At 42.7% G+C, this 24,541-nt stretch overlaps 1 protein-coding gene across 1 annotated transcript in view; it reads left to right on the forward strand.

Annotated features, from left to right (window-relative positions):
• Positions 1-24,541, forward strand: part of plxna2 (plexin A2) — a 209,552-nt gene that overhangs the window by 159,471 nt on the left and 25,540 nt on the right. The window contains exons 18-24 of the mRNA XM_031290478.2: positions 5,039-5,278; positions 6,663-6,806; positions 7,668-7,902; positions 10,556-10,698; positions 13,001-13,269; positions 23,952-24,018; positions 24,258-24,404. Of these exons, the coding sequence (XP_031146338.1) occupies positions 5,039-5,278; positions 6,663-6,806; positions 7,668-7,902; positions 10,556-10,698; positions 13,001-13,269; positions 23,952-24,018; positions 24,258-24,404 (1,245 nt within the window). The remainder of the gene's footprint in view (positions 1-5,038; positions 5,279-6,662; positions 6,807-7,667; positions 7,903-10,555; positions 10,699-13,000; positions 13,270-23,951; positions 24,019-24,257; positions 24,405-24,541) is intronic.

Consider the following 24,541-nt stretch of genomic DNA (forward strand, 5'->3'; position numbering starts at 1 on the left):
CTAGCGCCTCGCAAAAGAAGCCCGTGTCACTGTGTTGATTGGCCCTACAGCTACAGAGAATGAATTTCTATTAAATGCTGAGGTTACAATTACCCATCCTTCATCCCGAACCCCCCACCCCCGTCTACCGTTTTCCCCTTTTGTCACTGGAGGAAGGCAAACAGCAGAGCAGCCTATAGCAATAAGAGCTGCTGTCTGTCAGCCAGCCTTGAAATGATCACCTGTCTGCCTGTAAATTGCCTCTCTACTCTCCCTCCATCGTGTCACCTGCAAAGATTCACAAAGAAACCGGGAGAGGGAAGGGAAAAAAAAGAGACAATTTTCTTTGTGAAATGCTGTGTGTCTGCCACAGGATTCACAATTGAAACATTTATCATAATCTTCATCAAAGCTAAAAGGGTTATTTTCCCTGCTCAGGAACATTTTCCTGTCCCAGAAAGATTACATCCACCATATTTGTAACACTTGAGGTGCATTTGCAGCTGCTGCTGATCATAGAAAGTGTTCAGCATGGATGTGTGAGGCTCCTATCACGTCTCGGCCAATCAAGCTGATTGTCTAATACCCTGACCACTTAAGGCGCCAACTATTACTATAGGCAATGGTAATGGACACTCAGAACTTACAACTTACATGTTCACAGAGGTTTTGTATTTTACGCTGCATGCATGTGTTTTACAATGACATCTCAACAGTATCAGCATCATGAGTGGCTCATTGAATCATCATGGCATCTTGACAGCCACAGTGTAAAGGGCTACCACCACAGTTCCCTCTTTGACATCTGTGTTGTGTGGCTTCGATGTTGACTTTAAGAGAAGAAGAGCCACTTGTTAATGCATCAAGCAGTGCTTACAGAGGATGTTTGAAATGAGTCACACCCTCACCCTCATGATTTCTTTTACTTCCAGCGTGGCACACATCTTAGAGGAAAATGAAACCACTGACTTTGGCTTTGTACTAGCTTAACTTAAATACCACACAACATTTATGGACGGATCTAAGCCCAAGTAAGAATTACGGGCAGGGTTGGTAATGTTGAAAAGCTAGCAAGATTTGAAAGTAGCATCTCCTCGGGGCTCCGTCTAACCCCTCCCGTCGCTACTTCAGAGCAGAGCGGAGAAAGGACCGCAATTTGACTTCATGGCTCATTCACCGGTAAGCAAACAGCTAATATTATCACACCCAATGTTTAGAACAAACATGACTACTGTTAGCAATGCGCTACAACGTACATTGAGCTCAGACTCGTACACAGGAGGGTTAGAGTACACGCAGCGGGGCGAGGAGGCATTTCATTGGTTCTTTCCAAGTGGACTGCAAGGCTGTGATTAGTGGGCGTTTTTACAGGATTACAGCAGCTGCAGATGGCGGATCTTTTTCACGCCTTTTTTCAGAGCCCATAAGTTATTTATTGCTGTCGAGGTGTAAAGACCATTTCAAACAATATATCTGAAAAGTGTATATTGGAAATAGTTACCAACCCTGCCTTTTAATGCCAGTATAAGCGGTTAGTTATTTGGAGCAGCAGGAAGGCAGGGAAATAGAAAGTGTAGGAGTAATAAGTACAGGAACAACGAAATAGCCAGTGACTAGCTAGCCTCCAGATGACATTTGGCTCTGCAACCCCTCACATTTCTCCTACGTGCATCTCCACGGCCAGATAATCTTATCCCTTATTCCTCTCTCTCTCTCTCTCTCTCTCTCTCTCTCTTTCTCTTTCTCTTTCTCTCTCTCCCTCTGTCTCTCTGATTCCTACCCTGGCCAGAGACCTTTGGATGGTTGAGTGGGCTGTAGCAGCAGAGTAGATCATGGTAATGTATTCAGCCAGAGGGGTTGGAGTTTTAACTGCCTTAAAACACCCAGGCTCCATCCAACACTAGAGAAAAGAAGACAGATGAGGCCAAGATTCCAATTATTTTCTCTATCTGTTGACATCAGTTCACTTTATCAATGCTGAACAATGTGTAGCTTCCTTCTTCACATGGCCTGAAGGAATGGATGTTTTATTGTACACTCTGAATTGGGTAATATACAGGATTTTGTTTTTATTCAGAAAGAGAGCAAAACAGCATGTTGTGGAATCAAAGCAGTGTAATGTCATACATTGTAGCATCCTGCTGAGAAGTAAATGAAGGGGTGAAAACTAGTCTTGTCATTCAGTAGAGTGTTTGGAAATGCAGTAAGCTCTATAAATAATTTTGTAGAGTATGCAGAATGTGCTATACATTAATACAAAATACCTAAAATCCACTTATTGAAGGCCAGAAAAGTCATGCACAGGTGTCGTGATATTCTGAAATATAGCCCTTTAGCGCCCCAGCCACAGAGGAACCTCAAACGCCCCATTTTCTTTATCAAATCCCACAATGACCCATTTACCCATCACTATTTTACCCGCTCATCGCTTTGTATTGACACGTCACACTCACTGCCTGAAAGACATCTTACATGGCAGTTTTCTATCCTGACAGGATTCGGCGAAGGGAAGGATTTACTTAAGTAAAGAGAGAGAGAGAGAAAGTGAGGACAGTGTCGGAAGAAGAAAAAAAAACCTCACAGTATCCATCTCCAGCAGAGCAGATGGTACTGTAGTCAGAGCTGTAGTTGACTTGCAAATGCCTCGCTGTTCCATCGTGACAGTCACGAGGATGCTGTCGGAGCATCTGGGCCTGTCTACGTAACATGTCACCATGCCAACAGTAAGAAAGCAGCCCATGTCAAACTTAACATTGAACCCTTTAATCCGTTAAACCTTTTAATTCCTGTATACTGATACTGAAGATACTGTACTAGTGGGTAAAGAAATTCACATGATCTATTCCTAAATGCTGTTGAGGCAGTGTTAAACTGTAAACCAGTGATCTTTTAAAGGTACTTTATTTTCACATACACATACATGTAGCGGAATTCATTCTCATTCTCAAGGGAGCAGTGGGCAGTCATTTACAGCGCCCGGGGACCAACTCCAGATCTGTGCCTTTATCAAGGGCACTGACTGGAGAACTTAGTACATGTTTTTTGATGGTGGGGGAAACCGTAGCACCCGGAGGAAACCCAAACAAACATGGGGACAACATACAAACTGAAAAACAGAAAGGCCTGGAATGACCTGGATTCGAACCTAGAACCTTCTTGCTGTGAGGCCACAGTGCTAACCATTTGGCCACTCATGCTGCATCTTCAACAGGAGGTTCGCGACCCCTAGGAGCTCCTCAGAGTCACTGGAAGTTGAAAGTTTTTTCCCCCATAAAAATAAATGATGTTGGAAACTACAGTATACATTAACATGAATCCAGCATATTATTAGCAAAGATAAATCGGCCTATTCGTAAAATCAACAACAACCTCAACAACATTCTTGGTAAGCTTGCTGGCCTATGCAGTAGGTAAGATAGCCATCCACAGATATAGTTAACCCCTGTGTTGTCTTCCCGTCGACCATGAACACGTTGTCTTTCTGGGTCAAAATTGAAAATGAACTTTTTTTTGCCCTTTTTTCAAAGTTTTTGGCGCTTTTTTTCAACGCTTTTGAAGCTTTTTTAAACGTTTTTGTCACTTTTTTCAACACTTTTTTTTTTTTAACTCATGGTCAATAAACCTAATTTATATGATATTATACCTAACTTTTGAGTTTAAAAAAAGCAGAAATTATAATTTATTTTGACTAATAGTTAATATCAGAGGATGTTGAGTGGATCACAGACTGGTACATGTCAAAGTTTAGTCACGATACTGTTTTGAAACCATTTAAACAATTCTTTTTGGGGCAATTTGGTTGAAAGTAAATGATTGTTTAGGTCAATATTTAAGCAGAAATGCCAAACATTCTCTTGTTTCATTTTCTCAAAAATTGAGGATTTGTGATTTTTCTCTGTTTTTATATGACTGCAAACTGAATAACTTTGGTTTTGGACTGTTGTTTGAGCAAAACAAGACATTGGAAGATATCACATTTGGCTTTAGGACATTTTAACAGACATTTTCAGTGTTTCCTGCATTTAAAAAGCCAAACAATTAGTGGACTTATTGAGAAAATAATGATGATGGTAATAACCAACAGAAAAATCAATGATTAAAATAATCGTTAGTTGCAGCCTAAAGTCATACACAGGCACTGGTGAATAAAGTGTGCTGATCTTGTACTTAAGTAAAAGTAGCAACACCACGGTGTTGGTGTGTAAGCAGCTTTACACTCACCTTGCACCATGCTGGCTACACACAATGAGTTTGCATTGATCTCCCTGGCTTGCTCCCGAGCAGCAGAGAACAGGTAGGAGGCGTGGTAGTCGCTAGCATTCACCAGCTTTGATGATATTTACCTCTAATTAAGTTTCTTCCCCAGAGAGAGTGAGCTGGGAGCGAGCGAAAGGAGATAAAAACCTTTCCGAGCAGAGTCGTTGTGCAGCAATCAATCCTCTCTCCCCCTTCCCTCTAGAGCTGAGCCGGGGAGGATGGATGGAAGACAGGTCTCTCATCTGGGAAAACTGGAGAAAATTAATAAAAGAGCCATAGCTCAAATTCTACCTGAGGAGACAGAGGCGCAATGCCTCCATCCTTTGTGCTTGTTGTCCTCCAGTGTTTTTCAGCGAAGCAGTAGCTGCAATTTATTTCCGATTTTACGGAGGCTTCCTCTACAATGAAGGTGCATTTAATGACAGACAATAAATCCTTTTCTCTAAAAAGAATGAGGGTTTTTATATGCCTATTATTAGGTTGGGGAGCTCCCTGCAGTGTGTGTTGATACCAATGTGTTTCAGTTAAGATTACGCTTTAGTTTAAAACAAACAAAAGGCTTTACAACGGATCAGCTTGAAACTTGGTGTTTTACTTTGGAGCCAGAGGAAAAAAGGAAACCAAACATCTTGGCTTTGCTGAACTGTCTTAAGTTTATCCTGGATGACTGAATCACATTTCTTGTTTCATTTCAGGGGGCTCGGACTATCATAGCATGATGCGTAGACTGTTTGAGTACATTATTTCCCCAATAGCATCTTAAAAAGTGGGTTTTTCTCCCGTCTTTATTCATTCTCCCTAGGTGTGTAAAGGAATAAACACCACCTGTATGAGTTGCTTCGCCCCCTCCCTGATGGCAGAGTACAATCCAGGTTTGGACACAGTAAAGCACGCAGACGAGTTTGGGTTCATCTTTAACAACGTCCAGGCGCTGCTGGTCTACAACAACACCAACCTCCTCTACTACCCAAACCCTTACTTTGAGCCCCTCAGCGCCACCGGTGTGCTGGAGCAAAAACCTGGCTCACCCATCATTCTCAAGGTACAGGAAGTACAGATTACTATGCATTTAAATCTACACAACATGGGCGCCTGGGTAGCTCACCTGGTAGAGCGTGTGCCCATATATAGAGGTTTACTCGTCGACACAGCGGCGGCGGGTTAGACTCCGACCTGCGGCCCTTTGCTGCACGTCGTTCCCCCTCTCTCTCCCCTTTTATGTCTTCAGCAGTCATATACAAATAAAGGCCTAAAATGGCCAAAAAAATCTATAATAAAATATAAATCTACAGAACATTTCCTGGTTTAACCCATAGACTGTATGTAAAGAATGGACTTAGCGTCAGTGAAGCCAGGAGTTTGCATTTCAGTTGTCACCACCTTGGTATTTGGAAGCCAGAAGTGACTACATTTGGACAAAAGGGCGGACCTCGGGGTACCAGTGCCGTTCGTCAGCATGTACGGCAGTACACACAGCTGTTTGAAAATCGGCAGATTTTTCTTAAGTTACCACTAACCAGCTAGCGCTAGCTAGCTAGCTAGGTTGACAGAACACGGAGAAAAACATTTCTAGGCGCCCACAAGTGTTCCAATCAACTTTGACGAAGTGAAAACACACAGTAAGAGGGTCAAAGTTTAAGATGAAAACATGGACAACACCAAAAAACAAGTTCAGGTCTATTGTAATGTACACAGTGCCATGGTTAGCATTGCTAAGCCTATGTTCTGATTGACAGGTCAGTGTGTAGCCACGCCCCTAAAGCATCCCCTGCTTTATTGTCTATTTTAAAATAAACGGGACCATAATTTACAAAAATTAACATCTTGCTGCATTCAAGAAGACTTGAAACTAGCGATTGAGGCCATAAAGTCATTATTAAAAAGTTTATTGAAGTAATAAACCAAGGCATGACATGGGTCACTTCCCCATAGTCTTCTATAGAATCACACTTTTTTTTGGTGCCAGTGGACTTCCGCATTGGCTTCACTTTTCACATATGGAAGTTTCCGCTTGGTTCAACCCCCACAGCAGACTTATCACAGTATTCTTACTTTCTCTGGATATCACCATCAGCTAAATAAATATATTCTATTAGATTATTTCTCTCATTATATTGGTTGTAAGAAGTCTTGCAACTGACAGACGTAGAATTCGTTGAGGAATATATTTCATTTTTTTGTCCTGATTGCCAGCTGTCCCCACTTACCGCCCCTGTGAAATATATTACCTTGTTTGATCTCAGTATGGAGTCACATTGGGCCGCAGCTGTGCCCCAAACCCAGGGATGTAATTTACAGTGTGTTTAGGAGACATATTGGCTTTGTGGGTTTTTAAAATTGCCTTCATCTTCAATGAGCCATGTGTTTGTGTGTCTGAGTTTTCCCCCTAATTTCGTACCCCTGTGTCCATCTCTGCATGCCCACAGGGCAGGAACCTGGTTCCCCCAGCATCAGGAGGGGTGAAGCTTAACTACACTGTGCTGATTGGTGAGACTCCCTGCTCGGTCACTGTGTCTGAGAACCAGCTGCTGTGTGAGCCGCCCAACCTCACCGGACAATACAAAGTGATGGTCAGTATGGAAGATGTGTTTGTTAGTGTCTGTCTTCCTAACTTTTCCCTCCACTCTATTTCCTGTAATTGTAATTTCTTCTTCATAATAGCTGGCCTCTAAACTCCATTATTCGTGCTCTCATCATTGCTCATTCAGCTGAAGGAAAGAGGTCAAAGGGAGACCAGCATGAGTGTGCTTTAGCTGTCAAAAGGTTCTGCTAGAATCCACTGCAATTATTTTTAGTTGCCTGTTCACTTATTGAGTGCAAGCCCCAGACTATTTCCCTCTCAACATCAGTGTGGCGGTGGCCGCATGTGTTTGCACTGAGTATCAATTTCAGCAGGCAATATTTAACTATGTTCTGGCAGGATTTGGCTCATGCATTGCTGGGAATCAGTTATCATGTGATATAAAGATCTCAAGACCAGAATTTTGTTGAAACATGATGCGTCGTCCCTCTGTGTTTTTACTCTTAACCCTTGTGTTGTCTTCCTGTCGACCATGCAACCTTTTGTTTTTTCTGGGTCAAAATTTAAAATTCAAAACAACAAATTCTTCATCTGACATTTTTGTCACTTTTTCCGACGTCTTTGTCACTTTTTCCGATGTTTTTTTGTTGTTCTTTCATCAACTTTTTTAAATGCTATAAAATTTTATAAAACCCCCAAATTCAATGAAAGGAGTGAACTGATCATTTATTTCACTTATGAAGAGTGTTGTATGGAACCATCCACTTTCTTTTTTTTGACAGTTTGGTTGATAGAAACCCAAATTTCTCATATAGAAACGTTTTGAAAATGGGTCAAATTTGACCCGAGGACAACTACTACAACTACTTAAATATTAATTGCGATGATGTGTGTTTGTGTTTCTCCACAGGTTCAGGTAGGTGGTCTCCACGTCTCTCCTGGTGCGGTCCACATCATGTCTGACAGCCTGCTGACCCTCCCAGCCATCGTCAGCATCGCCGCCGGTGGAGGCCTCCTCCTCATCATCGTCATCCTCGTCCTCATTGCATACAAGCGAAAGTCACGCGAAAATGACCTCACTCTGAAGCGCTTGCAGATGCAAATGGACAACCTGGAGTCACGAGTTGCCCTAGAGTGCAAAGAAGGTTAGTATTGGAACAGTATAGTCGGCAGACAGACCAAGTGTAGAGCTGTGTAGCAGCCTACTGTTAAACTTTAGGGTGACTATGGGTCTACTTTGCTCTAGTCTCACATTGCCAGACCTATCTCCACAGCGCTGCGGAGTAAGGTCTGGCTACACCACACATACATTCTGGTATAGGAGAAAAAAACGCTCTGGGTTGTTTGCATTTCTTTAAACCAATCACACACGTCTTGGGCAGCGCTAAGCTCCGGACGCAGCGACGCTGGCTCTGCAAACTAGTCTCGGGAACGAACTTATTTTGGTGGAACATTTGCAACCCACAAAAGAAAATGCCACATACAATATTAAATGAAGTTAACTGTTGACACAATACAGTAACGTGAGCTATTTAAACTAGCTGGATACATGGTTAAAATTAATTTGTTCTTAACAGTGTATCGCCCACAGCAATCCCACCAATCGGTCCCGAAACATCCTAGTTGGATAGTAAATGCTGTAAATATATTCTTTGTAAATCTTTATAATCATTGCCCGAAAGAACCAGCCTGCCTTAGGCTATTGCATTATCCAAATTTTCTTCAAAACTTGCCATTTTTAGTATGTAGCCTGCTAGCTCGAAGTTTGTTGTTGTTTCCCGAAGCGAACAGAGTTTGAGAACGTCAGCACACATAGAGAGGAAAGTGAGGGACATGTCAGGCAATTATTCTGGAAAGGTACTTCCATTGATCCAGACTAACTGTGCTCCATTTAAAGCCAGTCTTTTCAGAGACTGCTCCATCACTCATGTGGTTGAATGGGGCTGGTGAATGCATTTCACTCGTGCAGACTGTAATCACATGACAGGCATAAATTCTGCATATAGTACAGAAAGTAAATAACTGGTTGTCTGTGTTACCGTAAATAATGCGTTCAACTTTCATCAAATTTGGGTCAGTAAGTCATCCTGGTTGTATATCACAACACATATGTTTAGTCAGTTAGGCCTACGTGCGTCCCGTCTCGACATGTTGTGAGTCCTTGCAGTTCTTACTGCTTTCTAGTTTGCATGCTGGATACAGACTCACACACAAACTGACACATGAATACAGAGTTTCTCATTAGAGTAACCCCAACCTCCTCCCAGCGAGAGGCACATTATGCTTATTACATCTTACTCACGTCTTAACCGGAGGGGTGATTCCACATTTATCTAATGCATCTAGTGCGTGTCTTTATACCTGTGTGTGTGTGTGTGTGTGTGTGTGTGTGTGTGTGTGTGTGTGTGTGTGCGTTTGCATGCCTGTGTTTTGTTCCCATGAACGCTGTTAAGCGACAGTGACATTGCAACAGTATTGAACAAAGAGCTGCTCTGAAACACACTTCTCCCTTGTGGCTCGAGGTTAAGAGAGGGCACAGTAGTCCATCTGACCTTTGACCTGCTAGCCAATAGGAGGACCACATCTTTATCTTTATTTTATTTGACAGGGACGGTGTATATTTAATAAATATTTCTGTGAATATAGTTTCATCTGCGGTCCCTGGCCAGATGTTACAAGAGGCTCCCTAAAAAAGCAAATGAACTAAACAAGAGGGGTTGAGGAAAAACACCCATTAACTAAGATAAAAGCAACACTTTGTGATCAAAGAAAATCACAATTCACCAAGAGTCAGTTTTACATGGATGCTTTCAGATAAAAACTGCTGATTGGCCGCTGTTGTCATCATCGGAGGTCATTATAGCCAATCACTGAGATGGTACTTTTGCTTTTTTTGCTTTTGCTTTTATAGGACCTTATTATGTATCCCCTCCAGCCACCCCTGATCGGCTTTCCCAGTGTTATCACACAGTGGGGAAAAAAGCACCCGATTGCAGCAAACTTTCAGAATGGTCTAATAACAGAGAGATGCTGTTGTCAGACAGGCAGGCAGATAGACAGAGCAGGCAAACAGGGGGAAACAGTCCCACACAGGCAGCCTTGGGAAAGGGAAGATTAATGTTTTAACCATTAGCAGTGGCCAGGAGTGCTCTGCCCTGGGGGTTGGATTTAGATGGGTACCTGGGTTCCTCCTTATGAGTATATACACTCCATGTGTACCCATGTGTTGGTGTGCAAACCCAGGAGTCTCAGGGGGCCAGGAGGTGAGGGCTAAGACTGGTTGGAGATGGCGGAGTTTTGAGGAGGGTGTTAGGGGACTGCTGCTGCTCCTGTGATAGGCTGCAGACAGGGAGCCTCCCCACAGGCGGCGAAGCTGAGCAACAGAGCCGTGGGCCCAAACAGGAGTCAGTCAGGATGGAGCCAATTAACTAGTGCTCACCTGCAGCCTCACACTGAGATGACACACACTCTTATGGGGCCTTAGCTACAGCCAATTTACCGGCTGGTAGATAAAATTGAGTGAGAAAGGGGAGCGTGTGTGTGTGTGTGTGTGAGAGAGGGTGAGGTCTGTGTTTTTTTAAAGGAGAGATGTGAAATATTGAGTTTCCCTGACATGAAGACTATCTTGGGCTTTAACTGTCAGCTTCATGATAATGATAGTAAACACCAGGAAGATAAGAAGAATTCACGTATTTTGGTCCCTGGGGATTAAAGAATGCTTTAATTCTCATGCTGCATGTCTCAAGGATTCCCTCCAACCGGTCTCTCTCTCTCTTTCTTGTCTCCCTTCTCTCCCAGCCTTCGCCGAGCTGCAAACAGACATCAATGAGCTGACCAGTGACCTGGACAGAGCTGGTATCCCCCATCTGGACTACAGGACATACGCTATGAGGGTCCTCTTCCCCGGCATAGAGGATCATCCTGTCCTCAGAGAACTGGAGGTAACCAGAGAAAGACAGACAGCAAGAAAGAGAGGGATTGAAAGAAAGATGACTGAGACATCTAGGCAGCAAATGCCAGTGGTGGAAGAAGTATTCAGATCCTTTACTTAAAGTAAAAGTACAGATACCACACTGTTAAAATACTCAAGTACAACTACAAGTAAAAGTCTGTATTGAAAATGTTACTAAAGGTATCTAAGTATCATCAGGAAAATGTATTTAAATTATTAAAAGTACTCAATGCAGAAAAATCCTCACATTTTAGAAAATGGAAATGATGCAAACAGTTCTGTGTTTAATGGTCTAATCCAGGGATCTTCAACAGGGGGTCCGGGGCCCCTAGGGGGTCCTCAGCATCACAGCAGGGGGGTCTCCAAATTAAAAACTAAAATGAATCTAACATATTATTAGCAAATATAAATCCCCACTGATGATAGGCTTACTGGCCTATAGATAAGGTAGTCTCTAAGGCCATCCACAGATGCAGTTCATCCTAAGGATTGACTGTACCACATGTATGTTTAACATTTAAACATGATTTATAAAACCATGCCAACAATTACTAGACGATTTTAAAAGCTTAGTATTGTATGCACCATAAAAAGTTATGTATAAAGGCTTTAGGCCACCCTACATGTTATTGTAGGCCCAATTTAATCATTTTTAATCATTTTATACAATGTACAGTATGTAGTAGGGGATCCCTGCTCCATCTCTCTTTCAGTTAAGGGATCCTTGGCTTAAAAAAGGTAACCTGGTCTAATCCTTTCAGCTGGACTTGTAGGCCGTTATATTGTTGGGTAGTTTAATTTATAATAAAACATCGTATTTCATAAACTACATGTGTTTTGTTTGCAAAAGTCCTAATTTGTAAATTAACTAATAACTAAAGCTCAAGGTAGTAGTATCTTTTTTTTTTTTTTTTTTTAGATTATGTTTTTGGCATTTAGGCCTTTATTGTGACTGCTTAGACACGAAAGTGGAGAGAGAGTGGGAATGACATGCAGGAATGTGCCACAGGTCGGAATTGAACCTGTGGCCTCTGCCAGGCACCCACTAGTAACTAAATCTTAATGTAGTGGAGTAAAAAGTACAATATTTTCCTCTGAAGTGTAGCGGAGTGGAAGTAGAAAGTTGCATGAAAAGAAAAGACTCAAGTAAAGTACAAGTACCTCAAATGTGTACTTAAGTACAGTACTTGAGTAAATGCACTTAGTTACATCCCACCATAAAGAAATGCAAATGCATAAAGAATAGGCAAGAGAAAGTCAAACTGAGGTTAAAAAGAGAGATAGGGACTCTGCCCTTACCTCTCTCCCTGCAGGGTAACCTTCATAAGCGGCAAAGTGCTTGAGGGGAAAAGGATGCCACTCATACTTTCTACCCTCTGGTGTCACACACACACGGACACACATATACCCAATAATACTGGGCAGCATACACACACATATATATACACCTCACATGCAAGCTCCCTCATGGAAATCAGGGTCCCAACACATGGCTATTTCATCCACCAGTGGCTGCAGTATGAGGGGTAATGAACTGAGTAATTCCCAATCCTCAAGCAGGACTGTGGGTTCCTCCACTGGGGGAAAAACTGGCTGGTTAACACTTTTCACTCCTCTTCATGGGGCCAGTGTGGTGCTGTGAAATGAGTTTATTTTATGTGGAACACACACAGTGGAATCTAGAGGATGAAGCTATCAGGGATAAAGAGATTCATCGTGATAGGGGTCCACCATTCTATTTGTTGATTGTGTGTTATGCAGGGTGGGATTGGGATTTACCAGGAAGAAGTTGCCTGGTACAATTGTCTGCATAAGCTAGGCATTTTGTGAGCAAAAGGACTCAAATAAGATATCCAAACTTTTTGACAAACAGCGACGTACACTCAAGTAAAGCGAGTTTTGTCACCTTGGGATTGTCTTACTCTGGCAAGTTATTTGACATTTTGACTTGAAAGTGAAATGGCAGCTAACTCAGTGTACACTTCTTTTTTTTCCAACAGACCCGGGTCAATAATTGATTAAGATCTTCTCATTTACTCCCTGTGAGTGGGAACTTATGTCTGCCTGGAGTGAAACATGAGTGAGGGGTTGTGGTGCCTTTGAAAAAGAAATCTTTATTTTGTGCGAGACAAAGTCAAGATGAAAGTTAAAGAGCAACAATCCTTTTTCAAAACACATTCAGCTCATTACTATGGACATTTTTTACTGTGCGTTTAATATTGAAATTAGTAGTGGTAACGTATTAGCACTACTAACTAACGCATTGTTCTCCCTCGCCCTCTCCTGTCCAGGTGTCAGGGAACGGCCAGATGAATGTGGAGAAGGCCCTGAAGCTGTTTGGCCAGCTCATCAACAACAAGGTGTTCCTGCTCACCTTCATCCGAACACTGGAAATGCAGCGCTCGTTCTCCATGAGGGACCGCGGCAACGTGGCCTCACTTATCATGACGGCCCTGCAGGGGCGGCTGGAGTACGCCACCGACGTCCTCAAACACCTGCTGTCGGACCTCATCGACCGCAACCTGGAGAGCAAGAACCACCCCAAACTGCTGCTGCGCAGGTAACACAGCACACGCTCAAACATGAGGGCTTGGATCAGCTACCGGCGGCTACATTTCAAATGTATTTATGCAACAGCAGTCTGTATATATCGACGTTGTTTCATATATCCCGGATTGTTCAGGTGCCACCGGATAGTCAGCCGGATGTCCCTAATTTTCGGCCAGATGTCCGTTACCTTCCGCTTTCTTTGTGTTGGCATTCTAAACTCAGGTCGATTTATGAGGACTACACTCAAAGAAATACCTGTGTATTAACAGTTGTTGGACTGTATTTTTTTTTTTTTTAGATTCTTTTTTGGGCATTTTTAGGCCTTTATTGACAGGACAACTGAAGAAATGAGGGGGGGGGGATGACATGCAGCAAAGGGCCGCAGGTCGGAGTCGACTGCTCCGACTGTTAACTGCTCCTCAGATCTCTGCAGTGTAAATCCAGACAGCTAGCTAGACTATCTGTCCAATCGGAGTTTTCTGTTGCACGAGCACATGTTCCACCAACGCAAGTTCCTTCCCGAGACTATTTTGCAGCGGCACCGTTGCTCCATCTTGCTTTTAGCGTCACCCATGACGATTGTGATTGGTTTAAAGAAATGCCGCAATGCACAATACAGCAAAGTCAACAAAGAAAAAGTTGTCAGTAGCTAATTAGTTTCGACGTCCCTGCTTTGACTTTGAAATGATTAAAAAGTAGAAGGAAAGATGAATTAACATAAAGTAATATAAACAAACAAATTATACATGATCATATTCAGAGAAATCCCTTAATCCTCAGTAGCACTGCGTGCTCTACAAAACAGTTCTAGTTATTTGATTTAATTCATTTCAGTCGGAAAGAATAAGAACAGACTGTATATCCATAAATATGTGATCCTGTGCTCAGAGGATAGTCAAGTATCCCTCATTTAAAAACATGTAAAGAAGTGCAAGGCTGTAGGAGGGAGGATGCCGATACATACAGTATAGACAGATGCATGGGGATTGATTTAGAGCTGTATGTTCTTCCCTCTTTTTCTTGTGGGTGGATGCCCCACACACACACACACACACACACACACTTGTGTTCTTGTGTAGACGCTTCATAGAATCGGGCTTGTAATGAGTGCTACAGTACATCTCCAGTATGCTGAGATAAACGCCAAGCACTCTTCACATCATAAGAAACATCTGAATGCGCCGCATAATTCCCGACTATCTCAAGCACTCAGTCTCCCCCCTGCTCTCTTTCAATGCCAATGTCAGTCTCGCTTATCCTCCGGGCTCGGGGGTCCCTATAAAACATTCAGAAGCGATTACAACGTTAAAAAAAAAAAAGTCTTCTTCCTCTCTGTGTTTCCAGCGTACATTGTTTTTTTCCAGGGCAGTTTGGGACGATGTGCTCAAACTTTAAACACTTGCCAAGTCCTCTCCCAAGTGTCCTCAGCTGCCTCGGTGGCTCTGTGGGCATAGAAATGTGTTAAAGGACTGAATACTCAGCTCAAAAGATACAGAATGTACAAAGCACGGTTCTGTGAACAGTCTCTCTGAAAGCCTGACTGCTCTGTACACGATTTTGATTATGTTTACAAGACTAATAAGCGGAGACAGTAAGAGCAGGCAGCTGCTATACCTTCGAACAACACCTTCATTCTCATGTTAATATTCCCCCAGTGCCTCTATTTAAAAGAGCCACATTAATAGTCTGAGTAAATAACTGCCCGACAGAAAAGAGCAGAGAAGCAAACGAGAAAGAGGTTGAAAGAGAGAGAAGTGGACTTAAGCGACACAGCGTCAAATGGACCTGGATTAAGCTGATATTTCACATGACAGCAGGGCCCCACGTCACCTCTAAGTTTTCATTATCCTCTCTTATTAGCAACACAGTGGCACGCACGTAATCCCGCGGTCCTGCCGTTGCAGCCTGGAGGGCTAAATGTCCTTTAGTTTTTACATTTCACTCCACGTTATTCTGAAGAATTTAAGGGATTATCAATTTGACATGGCTCTTTGCTGTTGTTGTCTTCCTCATCGCCTATTTAGAGAAAAAGCCGACAGTCAAGCCAGCGGGCTGACTCACACACACCGCACAAACAAACGCACACATACACACACACATACACACACACATGCCTCGAAGCAGTAATTGTGTTTGCGCAGGGCGTAGAGTGAGGCTGCTGGGCTGTGCTTTGTTGCCATTTTCCCGTTCAGTTGTCTTTTCTGTCGGCTGTCCTCTGCCTATTACCGCGTATAATGGGATAGTGAAATTCTTGCTGTTCTTTTCTGGCATTAGTGAATCAGCAGCATGTAAACAGATCCTTGTGCCTTTTTTATGGTGTTTACATGTGTCTGTTTGCATGTTGGGTGTCTTTGAAAAAAAGTATCCTAATATACTGATGCAATAAATAAAGTTGTGTTGGCTGAATTGGAATCCAGTGCGCTTTTCAGGAGTTTAGTAGAAGTAGGGGTCACTCTAGTATGAATCGACGACAGGTCATTTACTGGATAATCACCGGAATGTGGGTCAGGTTTACATGGCTACAGGAGAGAGCCACCATGCAGGAAGAACATCCAGGTCAACCAACCCACTTCCTGTTCTCATTTATATTACAGTGGGTTGAAAGTACATCCCATGACATGTTTGAGTCGTAGCAAAGAGCTTTGCTTCTCTCGTCGCTCAGCTGTCATTGCATGCTTTTCCCTAGAGGGGAATATGTTCACAAACTAGCATGCCAGACCTTTTAAAAAAAAAAAAAAATCATCTCACAAGCATTACAGACGATAGTACAAAAATAGTTCTATCTGTCATGATGTTTTAGCATGTTGTCCTCATGATCCCTCAGTGACCTGCAATAGTAATCAAAGTTTAATGTGTACAATGGATCCAAATCGTTGTTTATTTAAAGGCAGGGTTGGTAACTATTTCCAATATACACTTTTTTTTATATATTGTTTGAAAAGGTCTTTACACCCCAACAGCAGTAAATAACTTATGGGCTCTGAAAAAGGAGTGAAAAAGATCTGTCATCTGTAGCTGCTGTGATCCTGTAACAACGCCCACCAATCACTGTCTCACGGTCCGCTTGGAAAGAACCAATGAAATGCCTCCTCGCCCCGCTGCGTGTACTCTACCCCTCCCGTGTACGAGCCTGAGCTCAATGCGCGTTGTAGTGCATTTCTAACAGTAGTCATATATGTTTTAAACATTCAGTATGATAATATTAGCTGTTTGTTTACCGGTGAATGAGACATGAAGTCAAATGTCGGTCCTTTCTCCGCTCTGCTCTGAAGCAGCGACGCAGCGGTGTGTGGGCGGAGCCCCGAGGAGATGCTACTTTCAAATCTTGCTTGCTTTTCTACATTACCAACCTTGCCTTCAAGGATAAGGCTGGCGATATTTTATATGTCTGGTATTGTCAACAAAAGCCATAAAAAGACCAAAACCAACAAAGCGTTAGTGTTTCTCTCAGTAATGTCTTGTCTGTGGCCCCAAACACATTAATTCTCACCTAAGGCACACATCTTTAAAAAGAGCTCACAAACATATACTTTCATTTTGTTTTTTTAAAGTAAATAAATGACTTCCTAAAACACTTTGCCGACATCCTGCACATTGTCACAGCTGCTCTAGGGTTTGCGTAGCGGCCCGCACATTCTCACAGCAAGTTCATTTATGTACATCACACCGTGTGTGTGAAAACCAGCATACATAACCTTTTCATGAGGCCCCTGGGATCTTCTGTTTTCAGCAAGCGTTACTCAAACAGAAGCAAATAGTCTATTTACTGCTTTTAACTGCAGATGCGGTGCTCTTGTTAGTTACAGCAGCAGGACGGTGAATGAGGAGGCAACTCTAAACAGACTGTGCCGATGTTCATCATAATTAGGGAACATGTCAGCGTAGCGGTGGAGCTCATTGGTGTGGTTTTAATCGTTTAGGGTCAACAATAGATTTCTATGGCGCAGAGCAATAAGCAGGCTTTGGCTCAAACAGGCAATACTTGTTAGTATGGTAAAAGAATGGTTGGTTCAGGCCTTCCTCTGGAATTTGTCTGGTAAGAAACGTGTAGAATATTACCAGACTTGTTCTTTAAAGAGACATTTTGTTTTTAATCTTTTGTTTCTATTAATATGACAAAGGATTCAAACCTGCTGTTATTCACAGGCATTTTGAAATGAGCACTGACACTAGACAACAACCTTAACCATGTTTGTTCACAGTAAAAAAAAAAACTCCATAGCGAACAACCCTTAAAGCTTTACCGTAAGTGGTGTTCGGAGAACGTGTGCTACAGTATACAGCGCATGTGTTTAGTATAGAGTGTAGGTACAGCATGTGCACATGATGCAGAGGGAAGCTATGGCACAGCAGCGGTGTGGTACAATGTGGTTTGCTCCAGGAAAAGCAAGGCGGCCTTAATAATTTAGCCCCCGTTCTCTGCGGTGAGCTCCAGTCAGAAGATGGAGTGCTGTGCCATCACTAGCCACGGCACAGAGGGAAAAGCGGAGGACAAGAGGGACGGCAAGAGGAAAAACGAGGGGAAAGGTTGAGAACGTGGAGGAGTAGGATTCAACAACGGAATTACAGTTTAAGCAACTAATGAACGTATTAATTCAGCAAATTAAATGGAGGATGTGAATGCTTCCCAGAGTATTTTCTTAAGTTACGTGGGCAGCACATTGAAGACGCTGCATGTAAAGTTGTTCTCTGATTATTATTATTAGCTGCCTGCCTCTCACCGTCTCTGTATGCCTCCAACATGCCCATTTTCTGTATTCCTCTCACACGTACTCTGTCTCTCACACAGGCAGATTATCTCCTGATAGTATTTTCTTCATATTTGAGTGTTTAATTGCTGATGTACTATCTATACTTTATTGGAAATGATAATATTTGATTAATTTATATCACTCTGCAGTCGCCACAATCTTAGCTTAATATAGAGTCCTTACTATAGATATGGCTATAATAATTTCAGACTAGATAAAAAAGCAATGTGGCTCTCTCACCTAGTGCAGGGTTTAAGGTAGATTGAATAAAATGTTAAGTGTCCGCCAAGATCCGATACATCCGGTTCATTTGCAGAGAGTAGATTTGACTTTGTAGCACCTAATACAGTAGGTCATAAATACGCATTTCACAGGATGCTTCATGAATTTCCATTCATTTGAGTCTCATTTGTTCTTTTCCTGAAAGAATTTGAATGTGCTGAAGTAGTATATCATAGAACAAAAATGCAATGAAATGCATGGGATTAAGCAGAATGTAAAGGATCCTTATAGAGATAGACCTTTTTGTTAAAGAGTAAAATCCTTTTTGTTTAACCAGAAACAGCTCAGAAATCTAAATAAGCAATACTTTTAGCATGTAAACACCCAGCATATGTTAAGGGATAAATTAATGGGTTATTTCAACCAAACCAGAGTGGTGATTGTTGGAACAGTGGAAAAACAAACCAAGACGGCTTTTGATTTTGATTTGTTTCTGTTGACTTTGAATAAAGTGTATTTTTTTCAATGAGAAAATGAGAAAACATTTTTTTTTAAATAGAGTCTGGTGGGTTTGGCGACAGTGAGTTAGGGGATGTTTAATGTTAAACAAAAAGTTTAATCAAACAGTGAAAACACGTATAGTGCGTATATATAGCGTATATATTCGCTCGCGTCTCGTGCAAGAAATAGAGGAGACCCCGAAACGATCGCTGCAGTGCGCGGGCCCACGTGCCTGCTCCACGCACCGGTATGAACGGACAGATTGGATAACGTGAGCGGCGAAATGAAAATAGCTTACGCGCCTGGTGTGTTTTCACTGTTACTCTACACAAAAAAGGTGGACCTCTGTAGAGATCCTTTCCATAATGTTGTCAGACACTTTGAACAATAATCTTTTGGGGACGTAAATTGAAGGTGCGCAATTGCCCAATAACTTACATTGTAGCTTGTTTTGCCGATGCCGACTGCAGCGGTCTTGTTTAATTTTGGACCACTTTCAAAGATTGTTGTTCCCATCAGTTACTTAGACACAAAAACATAGGAAAATAGGGTCCAGGTTGAAAAAAAACTAAGTTACCCTTTAACCACATAATAGTTACTGAGACCACAACAAATACAGCAGCCATTGGTGCATGTCATTCAGTGGTTTGATGTGTTTGAATGCCAGAGGGCAGTATTTATATGTTATTCTGTAGTTGTCTGTGGCACAGACTATTTTTTTCTATTATGCCTGTTTTAAGTGCTTGATCCCATTTCACCATCCATCTTACCTGTCCAGTGAAAACACATTATGGCATGTAACTGGCATGTGCCTTTATGTAGCAGAGATATAATATCCCCAGTCAGTTACGTTTCTGGAACCACGTTTGAAGGGTGCACTCTGCTCTTCTGAGGCGTGTTTTTTAAAAGAAACTCTGGTCTCTTTGGTGTTTAAAAAAATTTGAGGTGCCTTCTGCTTTCTTTGTCTTGATAGAGAAAGATTTTTTAGCTCGCAGACACTCGCAGTCTCCTAAAAGCTTTTTGAAAGCAATATCTAAGCTTTGGCAATGTGTTTGATTTCCTCACTCTCCAGTGCGCTAAGTGGAACTGATGCTGCACCTCATGGTATTTGGATTGTATTTTGCTACATTAGCGAAATACGTTCACGCGCTCTTTTTCTCTCGGTGTCCATACCTCCGACCCAACCTTCCTCATGTCTGTTGTGTTGCCATTTCACAGTCTCTCTCTCTGCCTGTCTATTATTGCTGAAACTCTTCTAATGCTTGAGGACCCCCACCAGAACATTCTATAAACAGCCAGCCACTTCTTTTTTTCACATTAAACTCCATTCTCTATTCTCTCCGTCTTCTTCTTAAGCTTTGCCACAGCCGCTCTCTTTACCCAGTTTCTTTCCTTCTTTTCTTCATAATGTTCTTTTAATGGAATCACAGAACATTGCCTCTATCACCTTGAGACTTTTCAATCTTGTATTATTTTTCTCCTCAGCATTTTTGTAATGAGATTTCCGCCCATGCAGAGCAATGGAGTACAGAGTTATTAAGAGAGCGTGTATTGTGTTTGGCATTAGTTTCATTGAAAGACATTCCACAGCCTGTTAATATAGGCCTCCTCCCCCTCCCCTCCACCCTAGCTGCCATTAGGAGACCAGAGATAGGGAGGATGCAAGGCCCCTCTTAAACACTATGTGGGATAATGAAATCCTGATGTTCATTAATGAAACTCAATTAATGGAAAGACGGAAGTGGAGGCAGGTGAGGAGGAGGACAAGAAGGAAAGGAGAAGGAGGAGAACAAAGTGCCCCCCCCCCCCCCCCGACATTCAAAAGGAGAGATATTAAGGGGGAGTCAGCACAGCCCCCACAAAAAAAGAGGCTTTATTTGACTTCCTTCTTCGGGACTTGCTGAGCTTATTAAAATGCTTAATAGGTTCCATTAACTTCTAACACACTCAAGTCTCATACAAGCAGGGGGGGGGGATGCATGGTACAGCAAGCATGGGGTGGGGGGTGGGGATAAGAGGTGAATTCTTGTAGAAGAAGGAGGGCAATTAGAGAGGGATTTGGGGTATTGTCCACACAAAAAAATCCACAATATATTTAGGTTTATTCAGCGTGGAACTCCAGCCTCAGGCACTCACAGTGCCGCCTTATTATGTTTTCGAATTAAGTTTTTTGTTGTTGTGCAGCATTGCAAGGTTTAGCTTGTGAATACTGCATGTGTATTCCTTTCTTTGTGTACGTACACCCTCACCTGTGTGTTTGCATGTCAGAATGACAAAGAAGCATAGACCTTGTGTGTGCGCCACCAAAGAGGATGCAGCCAGTCACACATGCACAAGAGCGTGCACTTCTTCAGCTCTTCAGCAATGTTTACTCTGTCATCCCGTCGCTGAAACTGGCTGAACTAATCTACATCTACACCCCCCCCACCCCCGCTGGCACATCACACTTCAAATAGGCTGTCACCCAGCTCTCCATCCTCTCAACGAGCTGCCAATAGACTGGCCAGCAGTCTCGCTCTCAGAGGAATAGCCTAGGCGTTGGAGACAACATCACAGCTCGGCCGCACGTCATTCAAAACAAAACACAACCTCTGCTCCCACTGTCCTGCTACTGTTGGAGAGCTTTTTTTTATTATTATTTGCAGGTGAAAGAGCGAGAGAGAGAAGTCTCACTCTATCTTAATTTTTGAGACTGAAAGAATCACTTTTTCTTGTCTCAGTGACTAAAATGTTGCAACCTTCCCTGGCTCCGACAATCCTCCAGGGACTTGTGCTTTCCCAGACCGTGGCTTATAGCCCTCAAACACGACTTTACGCAATTATCTCCATAATAGTCATAATTTCCCTTTAGGTCCATTCGGAGCCTGAATAGGTATAATCATCCCTAGCACTATTTAGCTCTGAGGAGACGAAAGCCTTCTAGCTTGCCTTAAATACCTGGCTGCTTCGATTCCTGCTAATCCCCTGTTCAGCACATTTCGCTGTAAGGTCCCTCTATCGCACACAGCAGAGTAATCACAGTCATTTCCTGCAACATTAAGAGGGTCAGTTTTTTTTTATAATGCGTTGCCTGTGCAATCTGCAGCCAGATGACAATCGCATGCTACAACACTTGCAAACAGCAGTGCGGTCACATGTGGGACACTTGATCATGGCATCTTAACATGTGATTAGTGTGTGAATCAGCTATGTAAGAGCACCAAAAGATGGCTGGTAGGGCTGCAACTAACGACGACTTCCATTGTCAATTCGTCTGTCGATTATTTCCTCGATTAATCATTACGTAGTATAGTTGTTTGGTCTATAAAATGTCCAAAAAAAAATGGCGAAAAATGGCGATCAGTGTTTACCGAAGTCCCAAGATGACGTCCTCAACTTTTTGAAAAAAAGATATTCACTTCACTGTCACAGAGGAGTGAAGAAACTAGAAACAATTCACATAAGAAGCTTGAATCAGAGAATGTTTACATTTTTTCTTAAAGGTATACACAAGGTATACAGGTGTAGTGTTTTAAGTATTTTATTAGCTAAAATCAATGTCTTCATTCATAAATATGTCCTCATTGGTGTAAAATGACCTCTGCCCATGATCTGACTTATCCTCGTAAGCGAAGAATTTCTTATCTGTATTAACATTAGACGGGCAAGTCCAAGGAGGCTTCCGTGTCGTTCTGCCATTTTGAAAAACTATAATCGCTGAGAGGGACATAAAGCACTAGCCTACCTGTCTAGTTAATCCACATCGCGTTTTCGTTCAGAGCCAGCGTCACGTGACTGAAACCAGCTGAAACGGAGAAGGAGATCAGTGAGAGGCGCTTGTCACTGCCCCGGCAAATTTGAAAGCCTGCACTGCACTTTAGTTCATAATGGAGGATCATACTTATGCCGAGCCACAGGAGTAGGAATCCTCGTCGGCGAAAATTGGAAGACATGTTGTCATAGCTTCTTGGTACATAACGGCTACCGTAGTTGCAACACGCATTTGAAAAAGCGAGGCGCTAGAGAGCACTATTCGTTTGAATGCAAAATACAATTTCACCGCTAGATGGGAGAAATTCCTACACTGTGTAACTTTTAAGAAATGACTCAAACCGATTAATTGGTTATCAAAATAGTTGGCGATTAATAGTAGACAACTAATCGATTAATCTTTGCAGCTCTACTGGCTGGTAAAATCCATTTCCAATCCAAAGTAGTTTGGTTATTGGTGTTTTTTTAGGCAGCATTTTTACTTCTGCCTGCATGCGGGCTTGCGCAGTAGTCAAACGACGAAGGCAAAAGCGCAGGGCAGAAGCGTTTTAAAAAAAAAAAAAAAAAAATTTAAGATGAGGTGGAAGCTTGTTGTTGTTGCTCTTCACCTCAGGTGCTTGTCCACATGAGGTGCACAGACAAACTCTTTCATCTGTGCTTCATGCTCATTAACCATGCCCACCTGGCTGTTTGGTATTCTGTCTCTTTTAAAAAAAATCCAACCTCTGTTTTTCTTATGTTCCATGATGGTTCTAATAAGGCAGAGGGGGGGTGTTTGTCTGGCATTCAGAGAAAGAAATGAGCGGGAATCATGAAAGAGGTACGCACGGTCCTCTCATGTGCTCTGCGGAAGAAACAGTCGAGAGGTCAATGCACACTTGTGTGTTTTCATGCCCAATCGAGCCCAGCAGCAAGCTGCACCTCCATGCGTGATTGACTAGGAAGGAAGAGGAGGCAGGAGGGGGAGAGGAAGAGAGGGACATGAGAGGAGATGGTTTTGGCTGTGATCAGGCGTTACCTGGCTGTGACAGCACTCGTCTCTCTCAACAGCTGAGGCTTGTCACAGCTGCTGATGTCCCGCTGTGTTCAACCACACGTGAATACGCACACTTGCACACGCGCGCGCACATTCGCTCGCGCTCACATCCTCGCAGACTCAATCACACACTCTTTTGAACGTGTGCACACACACAAACCATGCACACACAGATGCCCTCTCTCGGCTCGGCTCGGCTCTGCTCACTCACTGTGACCGCAGTGTTGCAGACAGTTACAAGCAAAACCAAACAGGCAGGAGGCACCCACCCAGGATGCAAAGATAATGTCCCTAAAGTCTTGCACATAACCTCATGAATTATGCAACTATTGTGTTATCCAAAGATTTTGGAATATCATGAGAAAGCATGGAGTTACATTTTTTTTAAGTTTTTTTTTTTTTTTTTTTTCTGTTTTCTTTATGTAATTTCAGAACGGAGTCGGTTGCAGAGAAGATGCTTACAAACTGGTTCGCCTTCCTCCTTCACAAATTCCTCAAGGTTAGTACACTAAGCAACACATGTGGTGTGTGTTGGTATCTGATTACGCATTAAACCTATCTATCTGTATCTTATTACGTTTTCTAAATTAAACGTGTGATTGCACGTTGTCAGATATTTACAGTATGTGGACTGGTAGGTGTTTTCAGTGTAATGAATTTTTGTGTTTATGCTGTGATGTTCTCTCATGTGTGAATCTGTGTGTGTGTGTGTGTGTGTGTGTGTGTGTGTGTTCACAGGAGTGTGCCGGGGAGCCTCTGTTCATGCTGTACTGCGCCATCAAGCAGCAGATGGAAAAGGGGCCCATCGATGCTATCACTGGAGAGGCCCGCTACTCCCTTAGTGAAGACAAGCTCATCCGCCAGCAGATCGAGTACAAAACCTTGGTACGTCACACTCCACGAGGCGCACGAGAAGTTTGCACAGAGGCTCACAGACATACAAAAACACACAGGTAGATACCAGGGGTTAAAGTGGAATCTGGCAGGCGGTCAGTTAGATCAGGGTGGGGTGGTGCTAACAC

The sequence above is a fragment of the Sander lucioperca genome, chromosome 12, assembly GCF_008315115.2.
Source record: "Sander lucioperca isolate FBNREF2018 chromosome 12, SLUC_FBN_1.2, whole genome shotgun sequence".
In the NCBI taxonomy this organism is placed as follows: Eukaryota; Metazoa; Chordata; class Actinopteri; order Perciformes; family Percidae; genus Sander; species Sander lucioperca.